Source organism: Bubalus kerabau, chromosome 10 (genome assembly GCF_029407905.1).
Source record: "Bubalus kerabau isolate K-KA32 ecotype Philippines breed swamp buffalo chromosome 10, PCC_UOA_SB_1v2, whole genome shotgun sequence".
Lineage (NCBI taxonomy): Eukaryota > Metazoa > Chordata > Mammalia > Artiodactyla > Bovidae > Bubalus > Bubalus kerabau.
The window spans coordinates 48,253,689-48,279,857 of NC_073633.1; the positions used below are offsets into that span (position 1 = coordinate 48,253,689).

At 35.0% G+C, this 26,169-nt stretch overlaps 1 protein-coding gene across 1 annotated transcript in view; it reads right to left on the reverse strand.

The window, feature by feature from the left end:
• Positions 1 to 26,169, reverse strand: part of MAP4K5 (mitogen-activated protein kinase kinase kinase kinase 5) — a 122,764-nt gene that overhangs the window by 18,077 nt on the left and 78,518 nt on the right. Inside the window, exons 15-28 of the mRNA XM_055537596.1 lie at positions 17,151 to 17,209; positions 15,877 to 15,944; positions 14,150 to 14,192; positions 13,373 to 13,526; positions 12,367 to 12,464; positions 12,160 to 12,201; positions 11,208 to 11,292; positions 8,431 to 8,510; positions 8,072 to 8,132; positions 7,354 to 7,356; positions 4,239 to 4,353; positions 3,858 to 3,916; positions 2,694 to 2,797; positions 792 to 969 (exon numbers count right to left, since the gene is read on the reverse strand). Coding sequence (XP_055393571.1) covers positions 792 to 969; positions 2,694 to 2,797; positions 3,858 to 3,916; positions 4,239 to 4,353; positions 7,354 to 7,356; positions 8,072 to 8,132; positions 8,431 to 8,510; positions 11,208 to 11,292; positions 12,160 to 12,201; positions 12,367 to 12,464; positions 13,373 to 13,526; positions 14,150 to 14,192; positions 15,877 to 15,944; positions 17,151 to 17,209 — 1,149 coding nt within the window. The remainder of the gene's footprint in view (positions 1 to 791; positions 970 to 2,693; positions 2,798 to 3,857; positions 3,917 to 4,238; positions 4,354 to 7,353; positions 7,357 to 8,071; positions 8,133 to 8,430; positions 8,511 to 11,207; positions 11,293 to 12,159; positions 12,202 to 12,366; positions 12,465 to 13,372; positions 13,527 to 14,149; positions 14,193 to 15,876; positions 15,945 to 17,150; positions 17,210 to 26,169) is intronic.

Consider the following 26,169-nt stretch of genomic DNA (forward strand, 5'->3'; position numbering starts at 1 on the left):
ATGATCAAAAGCCAAAGATATTTAATAAGAACTTATGAAAACTTATAATAGACTTCTTCTCAAGATGATAAAGAAAAAGGGGTCAGTAATGAAATAGTTATAACTAAAGCTTGCTTGACTTCATATGTAAAAATGGCTTGATAAACCTGGGGTGACAATACACAAGTACAACAAAAACAGTAAATGGGCAGAATGAAGACCTTCATTTTACTAATTTTTAACATAAATTCTTGACTGATTTGTTCCAATTTTAAAGTTTGAAAATAAACCTCCCAATCTTTTTAGAGCTTTCACTGAGACATGTTTGATAAAATTCTAGGCTAACAAACCATTCTCAGAAAATGCAAGAGATATAATATTCCTTGTAACTTTAAATGGTAATGCTTGGAGGCCACACATGAGAAGCTTCTATTTAAGTCTGAAAAGTACTAGAACTCAATGGTTTTAGGAAGTGTAGGGGGAAAAACTGATTTAAAAAAAGTGAATTTCTTTGCTTGAGAAGTTGATAAAATCTGAAAACTATCTTAGAAAACTTATTTATTTAGTAAGTCCAAATATTAACTGACAACAACTAAGACTTTTAAATGCTGGGAATCACTAAAATTTTTCTTGGTAAAATACTTTGTATGTATCAAATTGCCTCTGGCAAACAGAGATCATAAACTGTATGTACATGATCCTCTATGCTTACTTGGGAAACTCTACTAGAAAGCCCATGCAGGTTGAACCTGTTCTGCTTCTTCTATAGACAAAAGCATTAATACTTTAACATAAAGTAAAAAAACACTTACCAGCACCAATTTCTGTAAACCATGAGGATGCAGAGTTCAAATTGATTGTCTCAAACTGAACTACCTGATTTAATTCGGTGCCTTTGCTAATAGCTACACAGACCATAGGATATTCTTGTTCTGGTATCACCAGCATTTCAAAAACATTCAAAGGACTTGGCAAAGGAAAATCAAAGTGCTGCAAGAAAAAAGGAGCATAATTTAGAAACAATCTCAAAAAAAAAAAAAAAAAGAAACAATCTCCTCATTCATTCTGTTGCTGAATAAATTCAACAGAAAGGCTTTCATTTTCTTGATTGATCTGATTTTAAGAAATGACTCCCTTTTACTGGCACAAAAACAGACATACAGATCAATGGAACAGAATAGAGAGATTAGAAATAAACCCACAGACCTATGGTCAACTAATCTACGACAAAGCAGCATTATGAAAGTGGGACAGCCTCATGTAAAGCAATGAGGTTAGAATACTCCCTCTTACCATATACAAAAATAAACTCAAAATAGGTTAAAGACTCACAAAAATTGTAGCAATATTTTCTTAGATCAGTCTCCTAAGTTAAATAAAGAAATAAATAAAAACAAAAATAAACAAATAGGACCTAATCGAACTTAAAAGCTTTTGCATAGCAAAGGAAACTATAAATAAAAAAGAAAATTGTACAGAATGGGAGAAAATATTTGTAAATAATGTGACCAACGAGGGCTTAATTTCCAAAGTACATATACAGCTCATATAACTCGAATATCAAGAAAAGAAAAAAACCCAATCAAAAAATGGGCAGAAGACCTAAATAGACATTTTCCCAAAGAAGACATACAGATTGCTACTAAGCACATGAAAAGATGCTCAACACTGCTAATTATTAGAGAAATACATATCAAAACTACAATGAGGTACCACCTCACACAAATCGTAAAGGCCACTATTAAAAAGTCTAGAAATAATAAATGCTGAGGAGGATTTGGAGGAAAGAGAACACTCCTGCACTACTGGTAGGAATGTAAATTGGTATAGTCACTATGGAGGTTCCTTAAAAAAACAGAAAAGTGAGCTTCCATATGAACCTGCAATCCTACTCCCGGAATACCCTGGAAAAGATGAAACTAATTTGAAAAGATAGACGCACCCCAGCATTCACAGCAGCACTATTTACAACAGTCAAGACATGGGAACAATCCAAGTGCACATCAACAGATGACTGGCATAAGACATGCTGTATATATTCAATGGGATATTATTCAGCCATAAAAAGAATGAAACATTGCCACTGCAGCAACATGGATGGACCTAGACAATATCATGCTTAGTGAAGTAAGTCAGACAAATAATACATGATATCACTTATATGTGGAATCTAAAAAACAATACAAATGAATCTATATACAAAACAGAAACAGACATAAAAAGCAAAGAAAGGGAGTGGGGAATGGATAAATAAGAAGTCTACATATACAAACTACTATACATAAAATACATAAGCAATAAGGATTTATTGTGTAACACAGGAAACTATATTTAATACCTTTAATAATCTATCATGAAAACAATCTGAAAAAAGAAATATACAACTAAACACTTTGCTCTATACCTGAAACACAATATAATACTTCAATTAAAAAAAATGACTACATCTAAATGATCATGATAAGGATCAGTTTTCCATAAACATATATTTTAGAGAATTGGCCACATTCTTCTTTATGAATGTGTTATTTCTGGAAGTTTATTAATATAAAATAAAGATGAAATCTTTAAAGTCTTAAGAACACAAAAGCCCCTAAACCAAATAAATACCTATAAATATGATCCTGGCTGGTAGCAATGGGATTCTACAATTTTAGGTTCAATTATACATTAGTGTTTTCTAAAGAAGACAATGTAAACAAAGTAATATATACCTTTATCAACATGAATTTCTGCATTGGCTCATACCACTGAAGTAAAACAATTCCAGACTGTAAAGCTCCGCAGAGGTATTTATGTCCCGTGTAAGGGTTTCTGACTGGAAAGAAACAGAACAGACACACTCAGAACACTGAATATTTTTATATGAAAACATGAAGTTTAGCTAAAAGCAACTACTGAATTATACTCACCCCAAAGCTAACTCAGTTTTCTTTATAAAGGCAGTGCTGATACATTGTTGTTGCTCAGTTGCTAAGTCATGTCTGATTCTTTGCGACCCCATGGTCTGGCCAACATTGGATAGTCTTAGGATGGGGAATAATCAGGCCATAAAGACCAACCATGCAATTTAGGGTAGGGGCTTTGGGTCATGCAGCATCACTTGACCTCCAGAAGGGCTAGAGACTGAGGTCAGCCACATGGGCAGTTGAGCATGCCTACGTGATAGAGCCCTAGTGAACCTCTGAACACTGAGGTTGTTGAGTAAGCTTACCTAGTTAGCAATGCTGTGTATTATCACACATCACTGCCTGAAAAGTAACACTATCCATACTCTATGGAGGACAACAGAAGCTCTGCATCTTGTATCTTTCCTGGGCTCTGCCCTATGCACATCTTCCTTTAGCTGATTTTAATCTATATCCTTTCCCTGTAACAAACCAAAGCCAAGAGTATAACCAATTTCAGCGATTTCTGAGTCATACCGGTGAAATTCTGACCATGAAAGTTATAATTGGTAAACTTATAACTGGTAACAGAAGTGAGAGTGGTCTTGTATGGACTGCTCCCTCTAACTTCAGAGTTGGCCAGAGTCCTGAAATAATAATGTTCATAAAGCACTACTCAATAACTGTTAAGTAAATGGTAAGTGCTAACTGAAAGCTAGGATATTAGCAGAGATAGAGCCTTAGGGACTGTGGTTAAAAAAATCTGAGGAACATTGTGCTCAGAGAAAGCATCAGGTCAGGGCTACTATCTTCAAGCGCTTTTATGCCATGTCCCACTATACATTCCTGAGCTTCATTGGCCCCTTAACTCCTTATTTAAAACAAATATAAAGCTTCCCTTCCTTTATTTAATACTCTAAGAACTTTACAGATAATTTTAAAGATGTTAAAAGTTCTAACCATTCAGTTTGAGAAACAGTATTTACTCACCTATGCAACATTTGTGGCAGCCCTTTGTATCAGGAATCTTTGTGGTTAAAGCGAACTTTCTGTAAACACAGGACAATATAAATGTACTCTACTACAGTGGTTCTCAAACAGTGAGTGATCTGTGAATCAGTTCCATCAGAATTAGTCAAGGAGCTTTAAAAAAATCATCTTAAACTATGACTCCAAACTATATGATAGTATAGGGCCTGGGAATTTATATCATAAAACACTTATCTTTTGAACTCTATATGACATTTACTTTAATGTAAACTACCTTTCAAAATTAAGACAAAGGAAGTTTTTCAGTGGGCAAGAAGATTGGTTGCTTTAAAAATAGACACTAATTCCCCTCACTCCCAGCAGAATCAAAATATTTAGTACCTTGGTAGTATGCGATCTGGAAACCTATGAGTTTGAATATGGGCAGCTAGTCCTGGTTTTTTGGCTTGTTCAAACAAAGCAATAAGATTATGAGAGTAGAGTTGAAAGGTTTTTCCTAAAAAAGAGAAACATGTTATTTTTATTACAATTATTTAAAATAGAGAAATACAATTTTCAAGCAAAAGAAATAATAATTACCTTCTAAAATGATGAATCCAGACATGTTCAAAAAGCCAAGCAAAGTAGAAAAACATAAACAAAAATACATAGTTAGTACTACTTTGAAAGATAATAAGTAAAATAAGTTTTAGGAAAGTAACAGATAATTGTGTTTCCCAATACATAAATTAGATATATTTTGACTAACAGGTCAAAATTAGATATATTCTGACTAATAGGTGATCTGGACAGAATATATGTAAACCTTAATGAAGTGAACATAGAAAAAGAAATTGTTAAACATTTTTGCAAAATAGGCTGAGTCACGATGATGCACATGTGATTATTTCAGTACAACATGGAAAACTATATAATCACTACATTATCTTTCTGAGCTACTCCTATTTATGAATAATCTACCACATAACCTTGGATTGAAACTGTGAAAGAGGTGTTAAGATAACACTGAAATACTAAGAAAAGTAAAGCAAACTAATACTATATGCCATAGGATATAACAGGGCTACAAGTATGTGCTATCATTATTCAGGATAACTGGACTATGATTTCTATATCAAAAACATGTATTTAATCCACATTAAAAAGGGGAAGATATGGTAAATATCTGACTCCTTACTATATATGACATGGTACTATAACAGTCCCAAATAGTATCTATCATTTTACTATGAGAAAACATGAAAAACAGTGACTTTATCCTCACAAAATTTTCTGTATCTTTTCAAAATGCAGCATTCTGCCTAACACTATACCACCCTTCCTTTCTCCAGACCCCTTTATATATAACTAGTTACCTAAGCAGCTAACACATGTACATGTATGTACACTCATGCACAGAAATGCAGACTCTTAAACAGAACGTTTTCTCTTATTGAGCAATGCTACCTATCTTCATTCAGTTCCACAGGTAATTTTAAGTGGAATTTGGAAATAACTAATTTATAGGCTAGCTTTTTCCTGCCTTTCTATAGTTATTTTATAAATATATAAAATGTACTCTGTGTGGCTTTTAAGCTTATTCACACAGACAGGTATATAAAAGTGGTTGGAGGAAAGTGACTCTATATGAATACAAATCAGAATTGTTAATTCAAATAGAATTAGGTTTATTTTCATAATATAATATGATATAGTAATATTTTATTAGATAAAAGTAAAAAAAAAACTGGGGGACTCAAAATCAAAGAGAATAAACAGTCATTTGAGGATCCTAGTTTTTAAAAAGACATTTGTGGAGAATCAAATAATATGCTCTTTGTAAAAACTGTCATTAGCTCAAATACACAAATTCCTGAAGAATCTCTACTAGGTGATGGTTAGTAGAAGAGTTTAAGTTATAAAGACTCACACACACATACCTAAAATTATGAAAATGACATATCTTAAATTAGCCACAATTCATAATGAGTTAAAACTGTATCAGCACCTATGTTTTAAAGCATGAGTAGCTGAAAGGAATACTTAATAACAAAAAGTCCGACAGTACAGTAAATAATAGCTGGGATATTATCATCAGAGTATCAAACAAAACTGAAAAAAAATTAAGGAATGTTAAAATAACTTAGGTATTCAAAGTGGAGAAAGGAATGAGTGCTATTTTAATAGATAACAGCATTAGGATTAAGGAAAGAGAAAAATAATCAACTATCTTGTACAGTGGTCCCATCACACGTATTATTCCAGGACCGCCATGCAGATACCAAAATCTGAGGTTGCTGAAGTCCCTCATATAAAATGATGTCATATAGCACTTGCATATAACCTATGCACACCCTTCCATATACTTTAAATTATCTCTAGATTATGTATAATACCTAATACAAGTAAATGTTATATAAATAGTGACCCAGTGCCTGGCAAATTTCAAGTTTTGTTTCTTTTTGGAATTTTCTAGAATTAAAAAAAAACAAACTTCTATCTGCAGTTGGTTGAAGCTGTACATGCAGATACAGAGAGCCAACTATACTATCAGAATGAAAGCAAGTAGCGAACCTTTAGGTAGCCACTTAAATCCAAAATGTAAGAAAACTGTTTTTGGCAGGTAACGACTGGAAAAAAAAAAAGCCTAAAACAACACCTGTCTATCCCCAACAAAACAAAACAAAAAAAGCACAAACAACAAAATTAGAATAGACTGCTCCAAAACCCTTATGATTATTTTTAAGACTTTATAAAGTTTTGGTCCAAGTTGGCTAATAAATATCTGGTCCAGAATTCTGCCAGCGAATATCTCTAAGTCTTCACAATTAACTAAGTACTCTTTACATCTCACTTAATCCCCCACAGCAATCTTGTGAGGTTGTTACTAAGTATCTAAATATCCTCCTAATATTACAGTTAAGAAAACTGAGAGCAGCAACATGGATGGATTTAGAGATGATCACACTAAGTGAAGTAAGTCAGAAAGAGAAAGACAAAATACCACATGAATCACTTATATGTGGAATTTAATGTGACACAAAGAACCTATCTATGAAGCAGAATCAGACTCACAGAAGTAGAGAACAGACTCACTGGTTGTCAACAGGGAGGGGTAGTGGGGAAGGGTGGACTGGGAGTGTGGGCTTAGCAGATGTACGCTATTACACACAGAACATATAAACAACAAGGTCCTACTGTGTAGAGCACAGGGAACTATGTTCAATATCCTGTGATAAAACATAGAGGAAAAGAGCACAAAAAAGAATATATATGTGGAAAACTGAAATACTTTATAGTACAGCAGAAATCAATATATTGTAAATCAACTACACTTCAATTAAAAAAAATTAAAAATAGATATAATTTATGGAAAAAAAAAGAAACCTAAGGCCGAGAGACAAGAGATGGTGACTGGCTCAAGATTAAAGAGAAGGAAGCATCGAACCTGGACTGGCAACTCGTTTCATACATGATATTGTACATGTTTCAATGCCATTCTCCCAAATCTTCCCACCCTCTCCCTCTCTCACAGAGTCCATAAGACTGTTCTATACATCAGTGTCTCTTTTGCTGTCTCGTACACAGGGTTATTGTTACCATCTTTCTAAATTCCATATATATGCGTTAGTATACTGTATTGGTGTTTTTCTTTCTGGCTTACTTCACTCTGTATAATAGGCTCCAGTTTCATCCACCTCATTAGAACTGATTCAAATGTATTCAATGGGGAGGGAGGAGGGAGGAGGGTTCAGGATGGGGAACACATGTATACCTGTGGCGGATTCATTTTGATATTTGGCAAAACTAATACAATTATGTAAAGTTTAAAAATAAAATAAAATTAAAAAAAAAATAAATTCATAATTATGATTAAAAAAAAAAAAAAAAAAGAAGGAAGCAGCTGGATCCTCTGATTCCTTCCCGTCAACTGCTGATTCTCAGCGGAAGGCAGGGATGGGGGCAGGAGCAGAGACTGTGAAAGAGACGGCCTCAGGGGACAATCCCTGTCCATTCAGCTGTGTAGCTCTTGGGCATGTGTGGGAAGTTCAGCTTTAACCGACTACAGGGTTCTTCCTATTCTACACCGGTCAAAAACACCTACAAGCCTTAAGGTTAACTGTACTAGATTATAATTACCCTAAATAACAACATTTTAAAGTAATATATATTAAAATTACATTTCTCTCCTTGTCCATGGTTTATTTATCATATTATTTTCATCATATACATACCTGACAATGACATTAAAGTATTGTTGATAACATACAGCCAAGTACATTTCCGTGGAAATAACTATTAAGAAAAAAGTAGATAATTAAAACCCTCCAATTTCATTCCCTTACCCCTCAACCTCCAAATTTCAACAGTCTGAGAGAGTAGAAAAATAACTATTTCTACCTTTCAGTAAATTATTACAACCTTACAGAAAAAAATCTTCATACATGAACATTTAAAGAGTATAATTTCACCACTTTAAATATTTAAATCATAAAAATTAAAACTGGGGCCCATATAAATTGACCTAAAATTAAGATATTTCCTTTATTCAATTAGTCCAAGCTAGTTTTTTGAGTTAAAACTCCTAAATTACCTGTTCCATCGTTGCCTCATGTAGTTCATTGAGATTCAATGTATAAATACCATCTTCAGTTCCGAAAATAATGTACTGATCTAAAATAGTTGAGATAAATCACCAGACTCTTTATTAACATTTTCTGAAATCATTCATTAAAATAATGGCCTTATATTTTAATGGTATTAAGAATTAGATAGCCACCCACCCATCCAAAGAAAAATTATTTTGTAAAACCCATGCTACCTTCTTTAATTCTTTCCCCAATTCTTCATTTTTTAAAAAGTAGATATATTGTTACTAACTCTGCTTAATCTTACTATAAAATTTTTTAAAATGAAATTTTCATTACATGTCATCTTATTCAAACACAGTGAATAAATGAGAAAGAAGTAAAACTGTTAACAGATGTCAATGGATTGTCAATGTATGCTAAAACTAGTTAGTGAAAGCTTGATGAGCAAGAGGATATTTATCAAGTCTCAATGTATCTCCACGCTAGCTACCTATCAATTATTTTGGGAAATTAATTAAGCAATTACTTAGAAAGGGAAAAATAGGAACTTGACAGAAGAGAAGGTTAGTGAACACCACCTTAACCAACTGGTCAATGTTAATGTCACTAGCACTTGGACAAGTTGATACCTAGTGCCTCCTGACATGATGAACTGAGAAGAGCACAAAAACACTTCTGTGATATTCCTTCCCCCAAAATACATAACTTGATCTACACATGAGGACTCAATGGACAAACCCAAATTAAGGGACATTCTACAAAATAAGCAGCCTCAAAACATGGCATGATCAAGTGAGACAGAAAAGTTGAGAAACTTTCAGACTAAAGGAGACTAAAGGCATGATAGGCAAATCCAACACGTGAACTTGAACTAGATGTTGGCTTGGGGGGAAAAAAGAAAGGAAAATGAAAGACACTCCTGGGATAATTAAAAAAACTTACATATGGACTGCGGATTAAAAACAGTATTATATCAATGATAAAGTTTCTGATCTTTATAATAGTACTGTGATTATATAAGAGATGATTCTTGCTCCTAGGAAATACAAAGTGAAGTATAAGGGGAAGAGGAGCATGGTGAAGTGATAAGGGGAAGAGGAGCAACTCACCCTTCAAGTGATTCAGAAAAAAAAAAATGCAAATATAGATAGAAAATAGTAAAACAAATGTGGCAAAAGGATGAACACACATACTGTTGCTGCTGCTGCTGCTAAGTCGCTTCAGTCGTGTCTGACTCTGTGCAACCCCACAGACAGCAGCCCACCAGGCTCCCCAGTCCCTGGGATTCTCCAGGCAAGAACACTGGAGTGGGTTGCCATTTCCTTCTCCAATGCAGGAAAGTGAAAAGTGGAAGTGAAGTCGCTTAGTTGTGTCCGACCCTCAGCGACCCCATGGACTGCAGCCTTCCAGGCTCCTCCGTCCATGGGATTTTCCAGGCAAGAGTACTGGTTATATATAAAATGGATAACCAACAAGGATCTACTGTATAGCACAGCAAACTCTACTCAATATTCTGTGATAACCTATATGGGAAAGAACCTAAAAAGGAATGAATATACGTATGTGTGTAAATGAATCACTTTTCTGTACACCTGAAACTAACACAATATTGTAAATCAACTATACTTAAATAAAAATAAATAAATAAATAGTATGGTTTTGGTGAGGGTGTTAAAAAAGAAACTCTTGATGATTCTGGGTATATCAGAGTTTCTTGTACTATTTCTCTAGCTTTTCTGTAAGTGTAAACTTCTAGAAAAATAAAAAGTTTACAAGTATTAAAAAAAATTTGCTTACTGTTAATATTATTTTCTGTTATACTTTCTAATTATGGCACATAAAGCAGATAATTACACAACCTGTCTTTATGACCGCGTTGAAGTAGAAACAAACATTTCCAGAACAACTTCCACTGCCTAATCTCTGCTAATTCCCAGACAACCAGGTTGGCTCCTCTCTTCTTTGCAACAAGGTGAGTATTATGAGTATTTTATGTTATAAATGATCACACTGAGAACCAGAGGTATTAAGTATCTTTTCCAAGTCACACAGTAATGACAGCTAGGGAACTCAACCCATATATATTTGATTCCAAATTTTCCCCATGTGTTATGCTTCCTCACTTTAAAATCACACAGCCTAAATTTTTAAGAGTAAATTTTACTTTATCAGTTCAGACTTTCAAAAACATTATAATAATACAACGAATTCTTGAATATACTTCATGCAGATTCCACAAATGTCAACATTTGCTACTTTTGTTTTTATCCTTCTCTCTGCACACACATTTCCCCCCTTTCCTGAATTAAGTTATAAGCCTGATATCCCTGTATTCCTAAATATTTGTGTGCATTTCTTAAAAAAAAAAAAAAAAAAAAAGGTCTTACATAACTACAGAAAAATGATCAAAATCAGGATATATCAAAATCAGGGAATCAGGATATTCAGGACACTGAAGCAATATATTATCTAATATCTTGACTCTGAGATTATCAATTGGCCCAGTACTGTCTTTGTAAATAAAAGAAAAATGCCAAATTATGGTTGCAATCAGTTGTGATGCTCTTTCATCTCTTTTAATCAGGAATTGTTCTTGTATGCTCTAAAATTCTAATGCTTTTGGACCAAAACTGTTTACCTATTTAGGTTGTTACACATACTATTTAGTCTCTAGGCTGTATTTTTTAAAGTAAAAAGCCCTCAGTTCAGAGATCATAAAAATCCTTTCCAATAATAAATACTTTGTTAGAAAGGTATATAAAAGTTTCAGAAATGTTACCTTTTGTATCAGGATGTATCCAAGATGTTGCACAATTAATTTTCAAAGGGCAGCCATCAAAAACTTTGGAAAAACATGCTCCCATCTTATTTAAAAAGAAAGAAATGTTGAGTTATTCGATTAGATAATTTTTATATTCTTAGAAAATAGCTGAAGATTATTATGAAATGCTAAACTCTTATTTGCATATACTTATGGTCTCATTATAAAACAAAATTCATATTTTGATATATTGATTAACTCCTTCTATCAAGAGAGTTTCATACTCTTTCCTTGAGTAATCCTCTATTTTAGAGCAAAAATATCAGATTTACCAAAACATCTACATATATCAATGATACATTCTAGGTATCTAAGTCACAAATTATCTTTATGACTAAGATTTAATAATGCAAAACAATGACTTTATTGAGTAACATAACAGTTATATTTGCAGTTTACCTCCATAATAGTGATGAGACAAAAAGACTAATATTTAAGCTTAACTTCTACTGTATAAAAAGAAACAATTTAAAAGGCACCCATTCTTATGACTGGCTGAACTACATTACAGAGAGGATCTACTGAAAGGCCAGAGAACAGAAGATTCTGTGTTCCTGTCCACTGTTTATAGTTCAATGTAAAAATGACTTCAGGCATAGAAAGATATTTAACCCACATAATGAAGAGGATACAATACTATTAATATCATCACATTAAAGTGAAATTGGCCTTTGTAGGCTAATTGAAGAAGTCAACTCTCCATATTTATAAAAATGGAAATTCACCCAACTCTAACTAACTGACTCAAATAAGGGTACACGATTGGATTCACGGTATATTCAAATGAATTTGACGCCTCAGTATTTTATGAATCCTTCCTTTCAGCACCTTACGATACTCGACAGCAAATAAACTATTTTCAGCTTCTAAAGAAAAACTGACAAATGGTTCAAATAAAAATATTCCTTACCAGTACTTTTGGGGTTGGTGGAAGGCCATTGATAACTGGTTTCTGTGGGAAAAATAATTTGTAATACTGTAAGACCTCTTAAAGCCTTAAAAAAAAACTTTATACATTTAGAAGTCCAGTTATTCCAAGTCTTGAATTAAATAGACTATGCTCCTTATATGATACAGTATTAGTTACAACTAATCACCAAATGCCTGTTATACATACAGGGAAATCCCGCTTGTCCTTTTTTCGTGGTAACTGCGGTGCTTGTGCTGATCCTTCTGTGTTTTCACTCATCAATTTTGAAATACCATCTCCATTTCCTAAAGAGAATCACAGTTAGAAGTTGAATGACCATACAAATAAAAAACTTACTTTAAAAATAATTTCCCTTTCCCCTCAGTACTTGTTTTGCATTTGGGTGATCCTTCATTAGGAAATGTTCTCTATTTCGGATGCGGTCAAGTATCTTTGGTGCCCTTCTCCAGATGCGGCAGTGGTAGCACTGCGGCTGCAGCAGTGGTCTTAATACATGGCAACAACCACGTGGGCCTTGCCATACTCCGAGAAAAGTGAAACACGACCTGCTGATGCAGATATTCAAGGCCTTCGGAGTTTAATTTCCCTCTACCTTTTTAAGTTCTATTTCCCAGCATACACCCTTCAAAAGCTCACACTTCTATATACTAGGCTGTACTTCCAACACAAGCTAGATTTTCTGCTTCAGTGCATTTGTTCACTTTTTTGTTCTCTATGAAAGTCTGTCAGCACTGGTTCCAACTATTAAGGCTCACCAAGGGCCTACCTCCTCTCTACCCTATCCTTCTCTCCCTCAGAGAGCTCTGGTGTTCTGTTATATACAGTTACTTATTGTAGGAGACACTTAAAACAAAATGTCTTGTCTAATTTTATGTGCCCATGGATATAACTTTTGCTATAGATCATGAACTTCTGGAGGGCAGGGTCATCCATTCATCTTTCTAGATCCTATAATATTTAGTAAGGGATCAAATTAGGGATTGGATTGGATTGAATCTATTTATAGTCCATCCATGTGGAATTTTAAAGAACTTTCACAAAGTTTTAAACAATAATAAGACTGACTAAAGAAAAAAAAGTCTTTAAAATTTGAACAAAATGGCTTTCTTTTCACTTTTCACTTTGATTTATTTACCGAGATCACAGTATCTAGCTGTATGCACTCCAGGGCTGCTGATACTGCTAGCCATACCAATAGATGAAGTCTCGGCTACAGGACCACAACTGGGGCTACTCTGTCTTCTGAGAACTTGGGGAGCTCTGTTCTCTGAATCAGGACAACGTTTTACAGTTGATGACTTTTCTTCATCTGGGAGGTTGTCTTCAGGGTAACTGTTTATCCTTGGCTAGTTGATAATAAGACATAAAAGTACTTTAATAAATCTGGACATAAAACATTAACACTGTTATTATTATATATCAAAGACTTTAGGGAGAGAAAATATGGCTTTTTAATCTTTCTCCTACATAGTTCAATTCACTGGGCCAAGTAAGTAAGGTAAGTAAGAGCTTAGTTACTGTCTCAAAACAACTATGAACTTGCCATGTGACTTTTAATAGCCCTAGCCTCAAACTGATGTTTTTATAACCAATAAAATCATATACACAATCCATGAAATGTTTAATAACTAGAAACAAGCAAGGAAAATGACTTAATGAAGTGTGACTCTAGTGAAATGTCCAACTGTAGTAATAAATGAGGACTGTAAACGATGAACTCCTTTCCTTTCAACGTGGTCAAGCATTTTCTTAAATGACTAATAATCTATCTTTGCCTTTTTCTAATAGCTATGAAGATACTATATTTATCATGAAATATTTTAAAATATATTTTTACATCACAATATGCTCTTGAAGAAAACTATATATAAAATATATTTAAGAGGATTGTGAACAAATTCAATAAAGTTACTTTTAAAATTTATTATTTAAACAAGGATTTATTGCTGAAAATCTTTAAGTTGCTTACCTTAGGAGGTAGGGGAGGTGGTATTGCACGTTTTGAGGTTGATCTAACACAAAGAGAAAAATTCAATTTAGATGGTTTTAAGTGGTCATAACATAAAACAGAGAGAGCATTAAATCTGCATTAAAATCTGCTTCTATTCAAGGAATATAAAAGACAACTGGATCACGGCACAGAGTAACTTTAAAACCTACAGGAAGACCTAAGATCTCATTCTGTCAAACTGTGTTAGTATGACTATAAAATAGAGCTTTTATAATGTGAACACAGTCTTTTTTACTTTTTATGCTTTGCTACATTTAATATGTAATAAAAACTAAATTAAACTCAGTTACAAAAAGATTCAGAATTTTACAGCTGGAATCCACAGTGAATCATACATTCAAATAGCTGGATCATCAAACCCTTCATTACTCCAAGTGGGGTCCAGATATCAGCAACGTTAGTAACACACGGAAACTTTTTTTCTGGCCACATCATGCAGCTTACAGGATCTCAGTTCCCCAACCAGGCATTGAACTCAGGCTCTCAGCAGTAAAAGCGTTGAGGCCTAATCCCTAGACCACCAGGGAATTCCCAAGGAAACTTTTATAAATGTACCTCCTGCTGCTGCTGCTAAGTTGCTTCAGTCGTGTCCGACTCTGTGCGACCCCAGAGATGGCAGCCCACCAGGCTCCCCCGTCCCTGGGATTCTCCAGGCAAGAACACTGGAGTGGGTTGCCATTGCCTTCTCCAATGCGTGAAAGTGAAAAGTGAAAGTGTACCCCCTAGACCTACTTAATCAGATTCTGCATTTTACCAAAATTTCCAGGTGATCTTCCAGGCATACCAAAATTTGAGAATCACTGATCTAGCCCACTGGTTTCACACATTTATCCAGTGATTGCAATCAATTGGGAAGCTTTGAGGATTCTTAGATTCCACTTCCAAAGACTATATTCCATAGCAAGGGTTGGCAAACTTTTTCTATAAAGGGTTAGACAGTAAATATTTTAGGCTCTATGAATCATATACTGGTCACAACTACTGAACTCTAATGGTGTAAGCATGAAAGCAGCCATGTATAAACTTATGAGCATAGCTGTGTTCCAACTAACCTTCATTTATGAACACTGAAATTTAAATTTCATATAATTTTCATGTGTAACAAATTTACTTTGCCTTTTGATTTTTTTCAACCATTAAAAAATGTAAATATCATTTTAGTTTGTGGGATGCACAAAAAATAGGGTCAGATTTGGCTTACAGGCCATACTTTGCCAACCCCAGACCTGAAATCCTAATGTGGGGGTCCTGGAATCTGTACTTCCACAAGAGCTCTCTAGGCATTGCAATGCACTAACTGGTTTGGAACAACTCACCCAGGTCAGCCCCATCACTTAATCACTGAGGAAAGACACGTCTAGAATATGAAGAAATCACACTGCAGAGATGGAACTGGGGCTTTCTGACGTCTACTATGGTACTTTTTCCCAAATCATCATGCAGCTCATCTTTTAGTATACCAACATTACCGTACTGTATTTTTATTTAGAGAATAAAACCCTAAAACCTTAATGATCAACACATGTTGCCTTTGGGAAATTAAAATAAGTCAGAAGGTTTTTACTGACAAGAGGCATAGTACAACTTTTATAAGAATAAAAATTAAAATTTATTAGAATAAATCACTCACCACCAAATGTTATTCTTATACAATCAAGTAAAATAATGTTAGAAAAACAACTTACTTGCCAGTATTTGCACCATCAACAAAAGGATTCCACCGTAACAGAAAATTTGGGTCTGATGATACTCCCTATGAAGGTAAAAAAGAGTTTAAACATGTTACCTTAAAACAGGTATTAGTCACTTTATTTGATTCAAAAAACTACTCTTTGTCATGATTATTAATCATCTTGGCTTTCAACTGTGTAGTCTCTAGCTACACTTGCTGTCATTTGACATATTTATGCCAATAACTCATTATTAGTTGACTTAAATGTAAAAAAGATTATAAACACAGCTTAAAATGTGACAAGCCCGCTTTACCAATATGCTAGTACATTCCAAAGCAAAACAGAAAAATGTTAACTTTGAATTATGTGCATCACTACTCCATTAGCACGGAGAACTGAGCACTGTTTTAGTCAATCATCTTCAATTTATTGGTGCCATATTTTTTCTGACTACCATGAAAATTGAGAATTTACTGTCCAGCAATATATACAGTAGGAAGAGCACCACTTCCAAATGTAAGAATGAAGAAATCCACTAACAGAAGATAATTACTCTAAAAAACTATACTTTTACTAATGGTTAAAAATAAAGTAGATGTTAGAATAACACCTAGGCCAACTCTAACAATATCATGCTTTATTTATTGTTTCTTTCCTTTTAGATAAGAAAAAGGGTTAACCAAATAGTAATCTAAAATACGAGCAATGGTTTTAAAAAAAGGGGCTAGATTAACAAATAAATATTAAAAACAGTAAGGCAGTGCAAAATTGTACTCTAAACCTAACAGAATCAGTAAGTAAAAAGATCCTGAGAGCTTAAAGCTTAGCATCATACCATGTATTTAATAATTTTATGTGAATTCTTCAAGACTTAAAAGTGTCAAAATGATGGTTAAAATGGTATTTACACACTGTACCCTAGTCAAAATGCACCTAACTATAAGCTTTTTCAAACTTTAATTGGTGAAATGTGTGTTGTTGGTTGCTCAGTCATGTCCAACTCTTTGCGACCACATCGTCTGTTCATGGAATTTTCTAGGCAAGAATACTGGAGTAGGTTGCCATTCCCTTCTCGAGGGGATCTTTCTGACCCAGGGATGGAACCCAGGTCTCCTGCACTATAGGCAGATTATTCACTGTCTGAGCTACCAGGGAATGGGTGAAATACATTATCAAAACTTAACGCTTTGAAGAGTATATTACTTTTTTCTTTGATCAAACTATACCTAATTATAAGTTTTTTCAAATTTTAATGTGTAAAATACTTTAAAAGTCATAAGTCCTACCATTTCATCCCGTGCTTCTGTTTCTTTTCTCAAAGGAGGTTCAAACTGTAATTTGTCAACTGTAAAATATAACAGATATTCAGAAACTTTAACTTAAAGGATCAATCTTGAAAATGCAAAGAGAAGCGTCTGTATTGGGGAGGGAGGAAGGAAGAGAAGAGAAGAGGAAAAGACAAAAACTCTTAATTTTTTTACTACCAGAACACCCCAAAAGAAAGTAGCAATTTGGTATTTTCCTAACAATTCTACTTAATTCTTGACTGGAATCAGGAAATTAAACAGCAATTTTGTGTATAAAAGATTTGTGTATTAAAAGTAGGTGAGAAAGCAAACACTTTAAGGATGTTTCTATCCAGGCTATATTGAGACTAATTTAAACTACAAATTTATAGCAGGATGAAACCTCCAAAATTACTTATAATTATCTAAAAATAACAATATTTGTTAAATTAAATATTACTATGACATTCAGGAATCTAATACTATATTTTGCTAAATGTATATCTGATCTGGCCTAATCAGACCAATTTTAGAATTACTAATAGACTAACTTCTTTTACATGAAATATTCTGTAAATCAGAGAAAAGGATGACTTATTACCTACTCTTGAAGTACACAGAATTTTAAAATTCTAAAATACAATGTGATTAAAAGATCAAAAAATTAAAATATACACACTTGCATTGTAGAGATACAAGTTTCCTAAATACAATCTTGATAAACAAAATACACTAAAGAAAAGTCTTTCAAAAAGGATCCAGTTATCTTTATCCCTAAAAACAAGATTTATAAAGCAACACAGAGCACTTACATAATTCATGATACTAAACAAAAACATTTAAGTCATAAAATTTTCAAAGAAAGATATTCCATAAAATGTATTCTCTACTTTTCAAAAATAACATAAAATAAAAAGAAGTTGCTTATTTATAATGACTTAAAATAAAAAAAAAATCTTAATTTAAGAGCCATTACTATAATTCACAAAGAACCACTTCTCTCATTTGAGACAGAGATAAGTTAAAGGTATTTTTCTTTTGGTCAAAGAAGTACTGGCACACAGGCCTAGAAATGAATTATAAAACGTGTAAATATGGAAAGAAAAGAAAGAAAATATAATTTTCCATAACAATTATATAATTAGCAAATTTCAAGACTTTAAACATTACTAGAGAAAGTAAGTTCATAAATTCTCATTAAACATATAGCGAAATATCAACTGTATCCATCCATACCAATATCAGTAATTGAAAATAAAAATTTCAATTTCATTTCTTTTATAACATAAACATTTAAGATATTTTACTTTATCACATGAAAAGTATTCCTTAAAAAAAAAAAATCAAATTCCTTAATGCAAGTCTAAAATTACTACAGCCATGACTTATGGCAAAGAATGCTAGAATCTCCAATATCATTGTTCTGCTTAGAAGAATAGACTCCACAGTTCTAATGAGGTGGGGAGCCTATTGTACAGAGTGAAGTAAGTCAGAAAGAGAAACACCAATACAGTATATAAACAAATATACATGGAATTTAGAAAGACGGTAATGACAATCCTATATGCAAGGCAGCAAAAGAGACACAGATGTAAAAAACAGACCTTTGGTCTATGTGGGAGAAGGGAAGGATGAGATGATTTGAGTGAATAGCATTGAAACATGTATATTACCATATGTAAAATAAATGACCTGCTTTGATGCATGAAGCAGGGCACTCAAAGCCAGTTCTCTGGGACAACCCAGAGGGGAGGAAGGTAGGAAGGGAGGTTCAGGATGGGGAGACACATGTGCATCCATGGGTGATTCATGCTGATGTACGGCAAAAACCACCACAATATTGTAAAGAAATTATCCTCCAATTAAAATAAATAAATTAATTAATTAAAAAAAAAGAATAGACTCCAAGTTGTTTTGTTTCGCTTTAACAAAAATCCTAGCAGTATCTTTGGCTGTGTGTTTGGCTTGTAAAATACAAAGATGGGGAGGACTTCTATGATATATCCTCATTTATCTCCAAAAGATGTTACTTACTATAGGCATAAGTGTTAGTCGTTCATATCTGACTCTTTGCAACCCCATGAGCTATCACAGCCTGCCAGGCTCCTCAGTCCATTGGATTCTCCAGGCAAGAATACTGGAATGGGTAGCCATTCCATCCTCCAAGGGATATTCCCAATCCAGGGATTGAACCTAGGTCTCCCACATTGCAGGCAGATTCTTTACCCCTATAAAGCCAAGGTGAGTAAGGATCTTACTACCATCTAGAAAGATTATAAACCTGTGATGTCTGGTAATCCATTGCTTCAAAATAATTGCTTCATATACTTTGTATGCACACACATATTTCTATTACATGTTAGTAATTGCTAGTTTATAGCAGAAGGGTAAACCTATATTGAGGGGTTCCCTGGTGGCTCAGACAGTAAAGAATCCTCCTGCAATTCAGGAGACCAGGGTTCGATCCCTAGGTCAGGAAGATCCCCTGGAGAAGGGAATGGCTATCCACTCCAGTATTCTTGCCTGGAGAATTCCATGGACCGAGGAGCCTGGTGAGCTACAGTCCATAGGGTTCCAGAGAGTTGGACATGACTGAGCAACTAACACTTTCACTTTCCAAGAAAACAGAACCCAAAGACAGTTTCACTGGGCACAGGAAAAAGGAGTAGTTTGGGGCTTCTCAGACAGTGGGAATTTGAAGGGCAGAATACCAGAAATGAGAAAACGGAAGGAACTCTAAAAATATACCAAGAAGTCTCCTTAGAGAAATCTTTGGTTGCATACTAAGTTGCCCACAAGCAAAGCAATACTCTGCAAGGTATGTCAGAAAACAGCTAACACAGTGCTGTGAGCTAAATGCAAATTTTAGTGATCACACAGTAAAAGGAACGAAATGAATTTCCACCCAGAGGAGAAACTGCTGAATATTGTAGTAAAATCTAAGACAGGCCTTGAAAGGACTAATTTATGCTTCAGACACTCTTTAAAATAAAGAGGTCAAAATCCAGACATTTAATGTTGTATCACAACATCCAAGATACAATAAAAAATGACTACAGAGTAAGTAGAAAAAAAATAAAAATCATAACCAGTTTAAAAAACAGATACAGGGGTACTCTTTCTGCCCCCTTCTGATGCCTATGTCAGAAGCTTTCTCTATCTCCTTTATACTTTAATAAAACTTTATTACACACACACACACACACACACACAAAACAGATACAGACTCAGAGGTGACACAGCTGTTGAAATTAGCAAAGATGGACACAATAAGTAAACAGATGGAAATTCTCAGTAGAGAGATAAAAACTATGTATGTGTGTGTATATACATGTATACATGTATGTTTCATCCATCTATCCATCCATCCATTTATCTATTTTTCTATCAATCTATCTACATCAATGAAAGTCTAGATCCAGAAAATACAATATACGAAATAAAATTCACTGATAGGCTTAAATAACAGACAGAATACAATAGGAAAAAAGATCAACGAACTTAAAATCTGGGCAACAGAAACTAAACTGAAGTACAGAGAACAAAAACAGGGGGCAGGGAGAACAGAGCCTCAGTGACCTATGAAGCAACATCAAGTGGTCTAACATGTAATTGGAGTCCCAGAAGGAGAAGAGAGAATCTAGGGCAGAAAAACTGAAGAAATAATGGTCCCAAATTTTATACAGCTAATAAAATATACCAACTTATAGATCTAAGAAACTCAGTTAACACCAAATAAATAAAAACAAAAATGCATCTAGGCACATCACAGTTTTCAACTACAAATTGGCACTTGCCATCCCTGGGTCGGGAAGATCCCCTGGAGAAGGAAATGGCAGCCAACTACAGTATTCTTGCCTGGAGAATTTCATGGACAGAGGAGCCTGGTAGGCTACATACTGTCCATGGGATTGCAGTCAGATCGCAACTGAGTGGCTAAAACACACACATCTATCTCTACAAGGATTAAATCATGTGCTGCTGCAGCTGCTGACCTGGCACACCCCCTGAAGGAGTTCAACGTGGAGAGCAGAAATGAAGCACCCTGTGCTCGGGGTAGGGGTAGGGGGCTGGCAGGACAAGTCATCAGAAAAGTATTTTTAAAAGCTGATTTTCAAAAGCCCAATTCTTCTATCTCCTCATACCTAGAAAAGCACTAAAATCCTTCATGGTGATGACTGTTTCTTGTGAATAACAAGCTTCATGAGACCAGCAGAAACTTTCTACTTAAGTATGTGCTTGATTGCATGTATGCCCCCTTAACCAAAATCGTAAATATACTGTCCTTCCCCCATAACTCTTTTGGAGCAGCTTCTCAGAGTTATCCGAGGTGCTGTCTCCCAGGCTGCAGCCTTCATTTTACCCCAAATAAAACTTAAATCTCATGTTGTGCATTTTTTTTAAAAGTCAACAGTTATGGCAACCACAAAGGGATTCAAACCCTCAATTTGTAGTTGACACTGTCAAATTGCTAAGAAAACAACAAACAAATTCCACAAAAGTTTTATAGTATAGTATCTATTAATCCAACTGATGCAGTTGAATATTTTCTATTTTGTGCCTTAGAAAAAAATCTGAATTGATGTCATGGATTGCGTTGCAACCTGCAGCTTAACAAATACCAATGTTGAGGAACACATAGGTATGCTATTCGTCAGGTAATTTTTCAACAAAGGCTTTTGCTTTGGTTATTGTATATCTATTAGAGTGGCTCAAAGGTTGTTTAAAAAGGCTCAACCTTAATAATGGCCAAAAAAATGTTGTCTTAGTTTTTGTTTCCTACCTGGGAAAATTCTAATTACTTCTCTAGTAAACACTCACTTGTCTATAACTATTACTAAGGAGGTTTGTGAGACAATAAATCTTCCTCAAAATCTCTATCACCTTTATCATTCTTAGTCTTCATGTAAAATAAAAAGGACAAATGGAATTTTCAAACTTAACTTGGATAAACTTTTAGAAATTCTTAGACCTCCTTAGCCTAAAATGGGTTTTGTTTGTTTGTTTGGCTTGAATGAAAGTGAGATCTACTTTCTCAGGGGCTCATTAACTCTCTCTCAATAAGCCCAAAACTGAGTATCTTATACATCGAAGAATACTGCCCCCAACTCCAGTTTCTACAATATCACAGACTAACATAGCTGAGACCTGTACAGTACACAGTTTTATATTCAAACATATCCAAGCAGTGTTTCCTCTGAAATAATCTTTTTATGATTTAGAACTCAGAAACTGTCTTCTGGGAAACTTCTCTCTAAACTCAATAAATAGAATCTTGCCAGGTATTGTTAATAATTAATAGAATGGTAAAACAGAGCAATGATCCTTGTATTAATTTGTCTTAATTACAGAGACATGGGCCAATTTAAATCAACAGAAGATGGTCTCAGTAGGAAATCTCAAACTGGAGATGACAATCTTCAGAAGTAGATGGCTACAAGAAGGCAATTTCTACACAAATCTGTTGAATCAAGCTGATGACAATATGAAAAGAATCATTTGTTCAAGTCCAATGGAACAAGATGATAGAAGACTCTGATTTTCATACTTTAATGTGCATACTATAGCTCTTTAGCTACAGTTTTTTCTTCCTCCTGCCAGTTGAAGGTTCTGGATTGTGGACAGACTACTTGTTACCTCTGTAGAGTCTTTATTCTTAATACTGCTCTGTGTGGCCTCAGCCCTTGGTATCAGTCCAAATACCTGGCTAAAATTTACTTGTGAGTCATCTAAAATCATACACTTAAACCAATAGTTGGGCATTTATTTTCTTTTTTGATACCTCTCAAATCCCCTTTGGTGCCAATTTTTTGTAATTAGCTGGTTTCCTAGGTAACTGTGAAACCAAGCAGGACCCTACAGGGATGCTGGGCACAGAAGCCTTTCTGTGCATCCCCCACCTTCCCGGAGTTCCAAAGGGCAGATTCAACCTGGGAAGGGAAGGGATGTAAAGATGGGGGAGGGGGATAGCCAGGAAACAATAGTGCAGCTCTTGGAGCAGGGTCCTGGTTCCACCTCAAGGGACACATATAACAAAGTCTTTAAGGTTTTTCAAGAGGTCAGCACTCTTCACAGCAGAGAAATACCACAGAAGGGTATATTAAAAGAATCAGATTAGTTCATCAAGAAGATAAAGTTCAGTTCAGTTCAGTTACTCAGTCATGTCTGACTCTTTGCAACCCCATGGACTGTAGCTTGCCAGGCCTCCCTGTCCATCACCAACTCCTGGAGTTTACTCAAACTCATGTCCATTGAGTTGGTGATGCCATCCAACCATCTCATCCTCTGTTGTCCCCTTCTCCTCTTGCCTTCAATCTTTTCCAGCATCAGGGTCTTTTCAAATGAGTCAGCTCTTTGCATCAGGTGGCCAAAGTATTGGTGTTTCAGCTTCAACATCAGTCCTTCCAATGAACACCCAGGACTGATCTCCTTTAGGATGGACTGGTTGGACCTCCTTGCAGTCCAAGGGACACTCAAAAGTCTCTCTAACACCACAGTTCAAAAGCATCAATTCTTCGGTGCTCAGCTTTCTTTATAGTCCAACTCTCACATCCATACGTGACCACTGGAAAAACCATAGCCTTGACTAGACAGACCTTTGTTGGCAAAGTAATGTCTCTGCTTTTTAATATGCTGTCTAGGGTGGTCATAACTTTTCTTCCAAGGAGTAAGCGTCTTATTATTTCATGGCTGCAGTCACCATCTGCAGTGATTTTGGAGCCCCCTCCAAAATAAAGTCTGCCACTGTTTCCCCATCTATTTCCCATGAAGTGATGGGACCAGATGTCATGATCTTCATTTTCTGAATGTTGAGCTTTAAGCCAACTTTTTCACTCTCCACTTTCACTTTCATTAAGAGTAATCAAGTAATCAAGATTACTTGAGGCTAAATTAGAGGAGTGGAGACCCTGCACACACCCTAATCTTATCAGCAACCTTACCCACCCTTGAACCACTGTGCTATAAAACTCCTCCCAGGTTGAGACACACAGTTGGGGCAGGAGCTCTCTGTGTCCCGCTATGGCTGGCAAAGCAATACAGCTATTCTTTTCTATCTCACCCAAAATTCTGTCTCTGAGATTTGATTTGGCACCTGTGCACAGAGGCTGAGCTTTCAGTATCAACTGGACTCAACCAAAAAGTGGCTTTTCAGATGAAATTTTTTTTAAAAAAACAGAAAATTCAGGTCATACACCCATATCTGGATCAGAATGAGACAGTAATCTGCCTGACCATTCATCAGACTGGGAAGACAGACACAAATCCAAATGCAAAGTCAAAAGAAGAAACAATGTTTCTCCCAAGGATATGCTGCATAGGTAAAGCATCACATGATGATCCCCTCTCTGAATTATCTATGCTTTCCTATTGAGAAATATCAGTCTCTAAAATCAAAGGCGGTCAGAAACTTTGCTTTATTAAATCATATTTATTAAAATGAACCACTCCACTCTCACCTGGAAGATTAATTCACTGATAGAGAGAAGTAGCTTTAATTTCCAACGTAGATACAGACCATCAACTAAAGGAGTTTCTGAATACAACATTTCAAGTTTCCAAAGAAACAGGCTTCTGAATCTATTTTTACAGTATAGATCTTTTCACACACATCCCTACTTTGCTTTAAGTTTTCACTTAATTTTACTTAATTAAATTTTACTTAATTTCCACTTTCCCCCCAAACTCTCTAATTCTTCTTTTCCTATTTAATGAGATGTTCCATGGTTCCTCTGGTGTGTGTTCTCCCTCACTGCAAGGAGTCAATAAATCTGACTTTGCTGGACTATATACTCTGGTGGTCTTAGATTAGGCCAAATCAGAAAACTGAGTACTGAAGAATTGATGCTTTTGAACTGTGGTGTTGGAGAAGACTCTTGAGAGTCATTTGGACTGCAAGGAGATCAAACCAGTCCATCCTAAAGGAAATCAGTCCTGAATATTCATTAGAAGGACTGATGCTGAAGCTGAAACTCCAGTACTCTGGCCACCTGATGCGAAGAATTGACTCGTTGGAAAAGACCCTGATGCAGGCAAAGACTGAAGACAGGAGGAGAAGGGGACGACAGAGGATGAGATGGTTGGATGGCATCACTGACTCGATGGACATTAGTTTGAGCAATCTCCAGGAGCTGGTGATGACAGGGAAGCCTGGCGTGCTGCAGTCCATGGGGTCACAAAGAGTTGAGCGACTGAACTGAACTGATAACCATTATTTATGTCCACTAAAACACACAGTAAGGATGATTACAGTAATCATAATAGCCCAAAACTAGAAACAAATAAAATGCCAGCCAAGTGAAGAATGAATAAATTATGCTATAATTATACAATGAAATACTACATTACAGTGAAAACAATAAACTATTACTGGCACACATGACATGAATGACTTTATAATATTGGGCATAAGACATAATACTGAGCAAAAGAAATCAGGCAAAAGAGGTGTATATTAGTTGATCCTATGTATCTGAAGATCAAGACCACATAAAAACCAATCTATAGTGATGAGATAAGAATAGTGATTAACCAGGGCAGTGGGAAGGCAAGGGGATACAGGGAGATGGGAAGGTGTTGATTGTGAAGGAGCATGAGGAATCTTTCAGAGATTCTGATAATGTTGATCTGGGTGGTGGTTTCATGAGTGTATATAAATTTAAAAATTCATTGTGCAGTACACTTAAACATCTTACTGTATGTAAGTTACTAGCTTAATTTAAAAAACTGAAACAGAAAACTAAGAACAGAACTAACAAGGTATGTATAAAATCTATTAACAAAAACAAAACTATGAAACACTCCTGATGGACACAAAAGAAGACCTGGGAGAATTTAAAGATAGACCAATAAAATGACCTTCAACTCTACCATCTTCTGTTTGGTACTTGTAGCACACAGGGCAAATTCCACTAAGGAATCAGTACTCTGGACACTTATAAAATAACTAAGCTTTGAGCTCTCTGAGGAAGCTTATTTTGATTAAGATGACAGAATATTATAAAGATGTCAATTCTCCCAA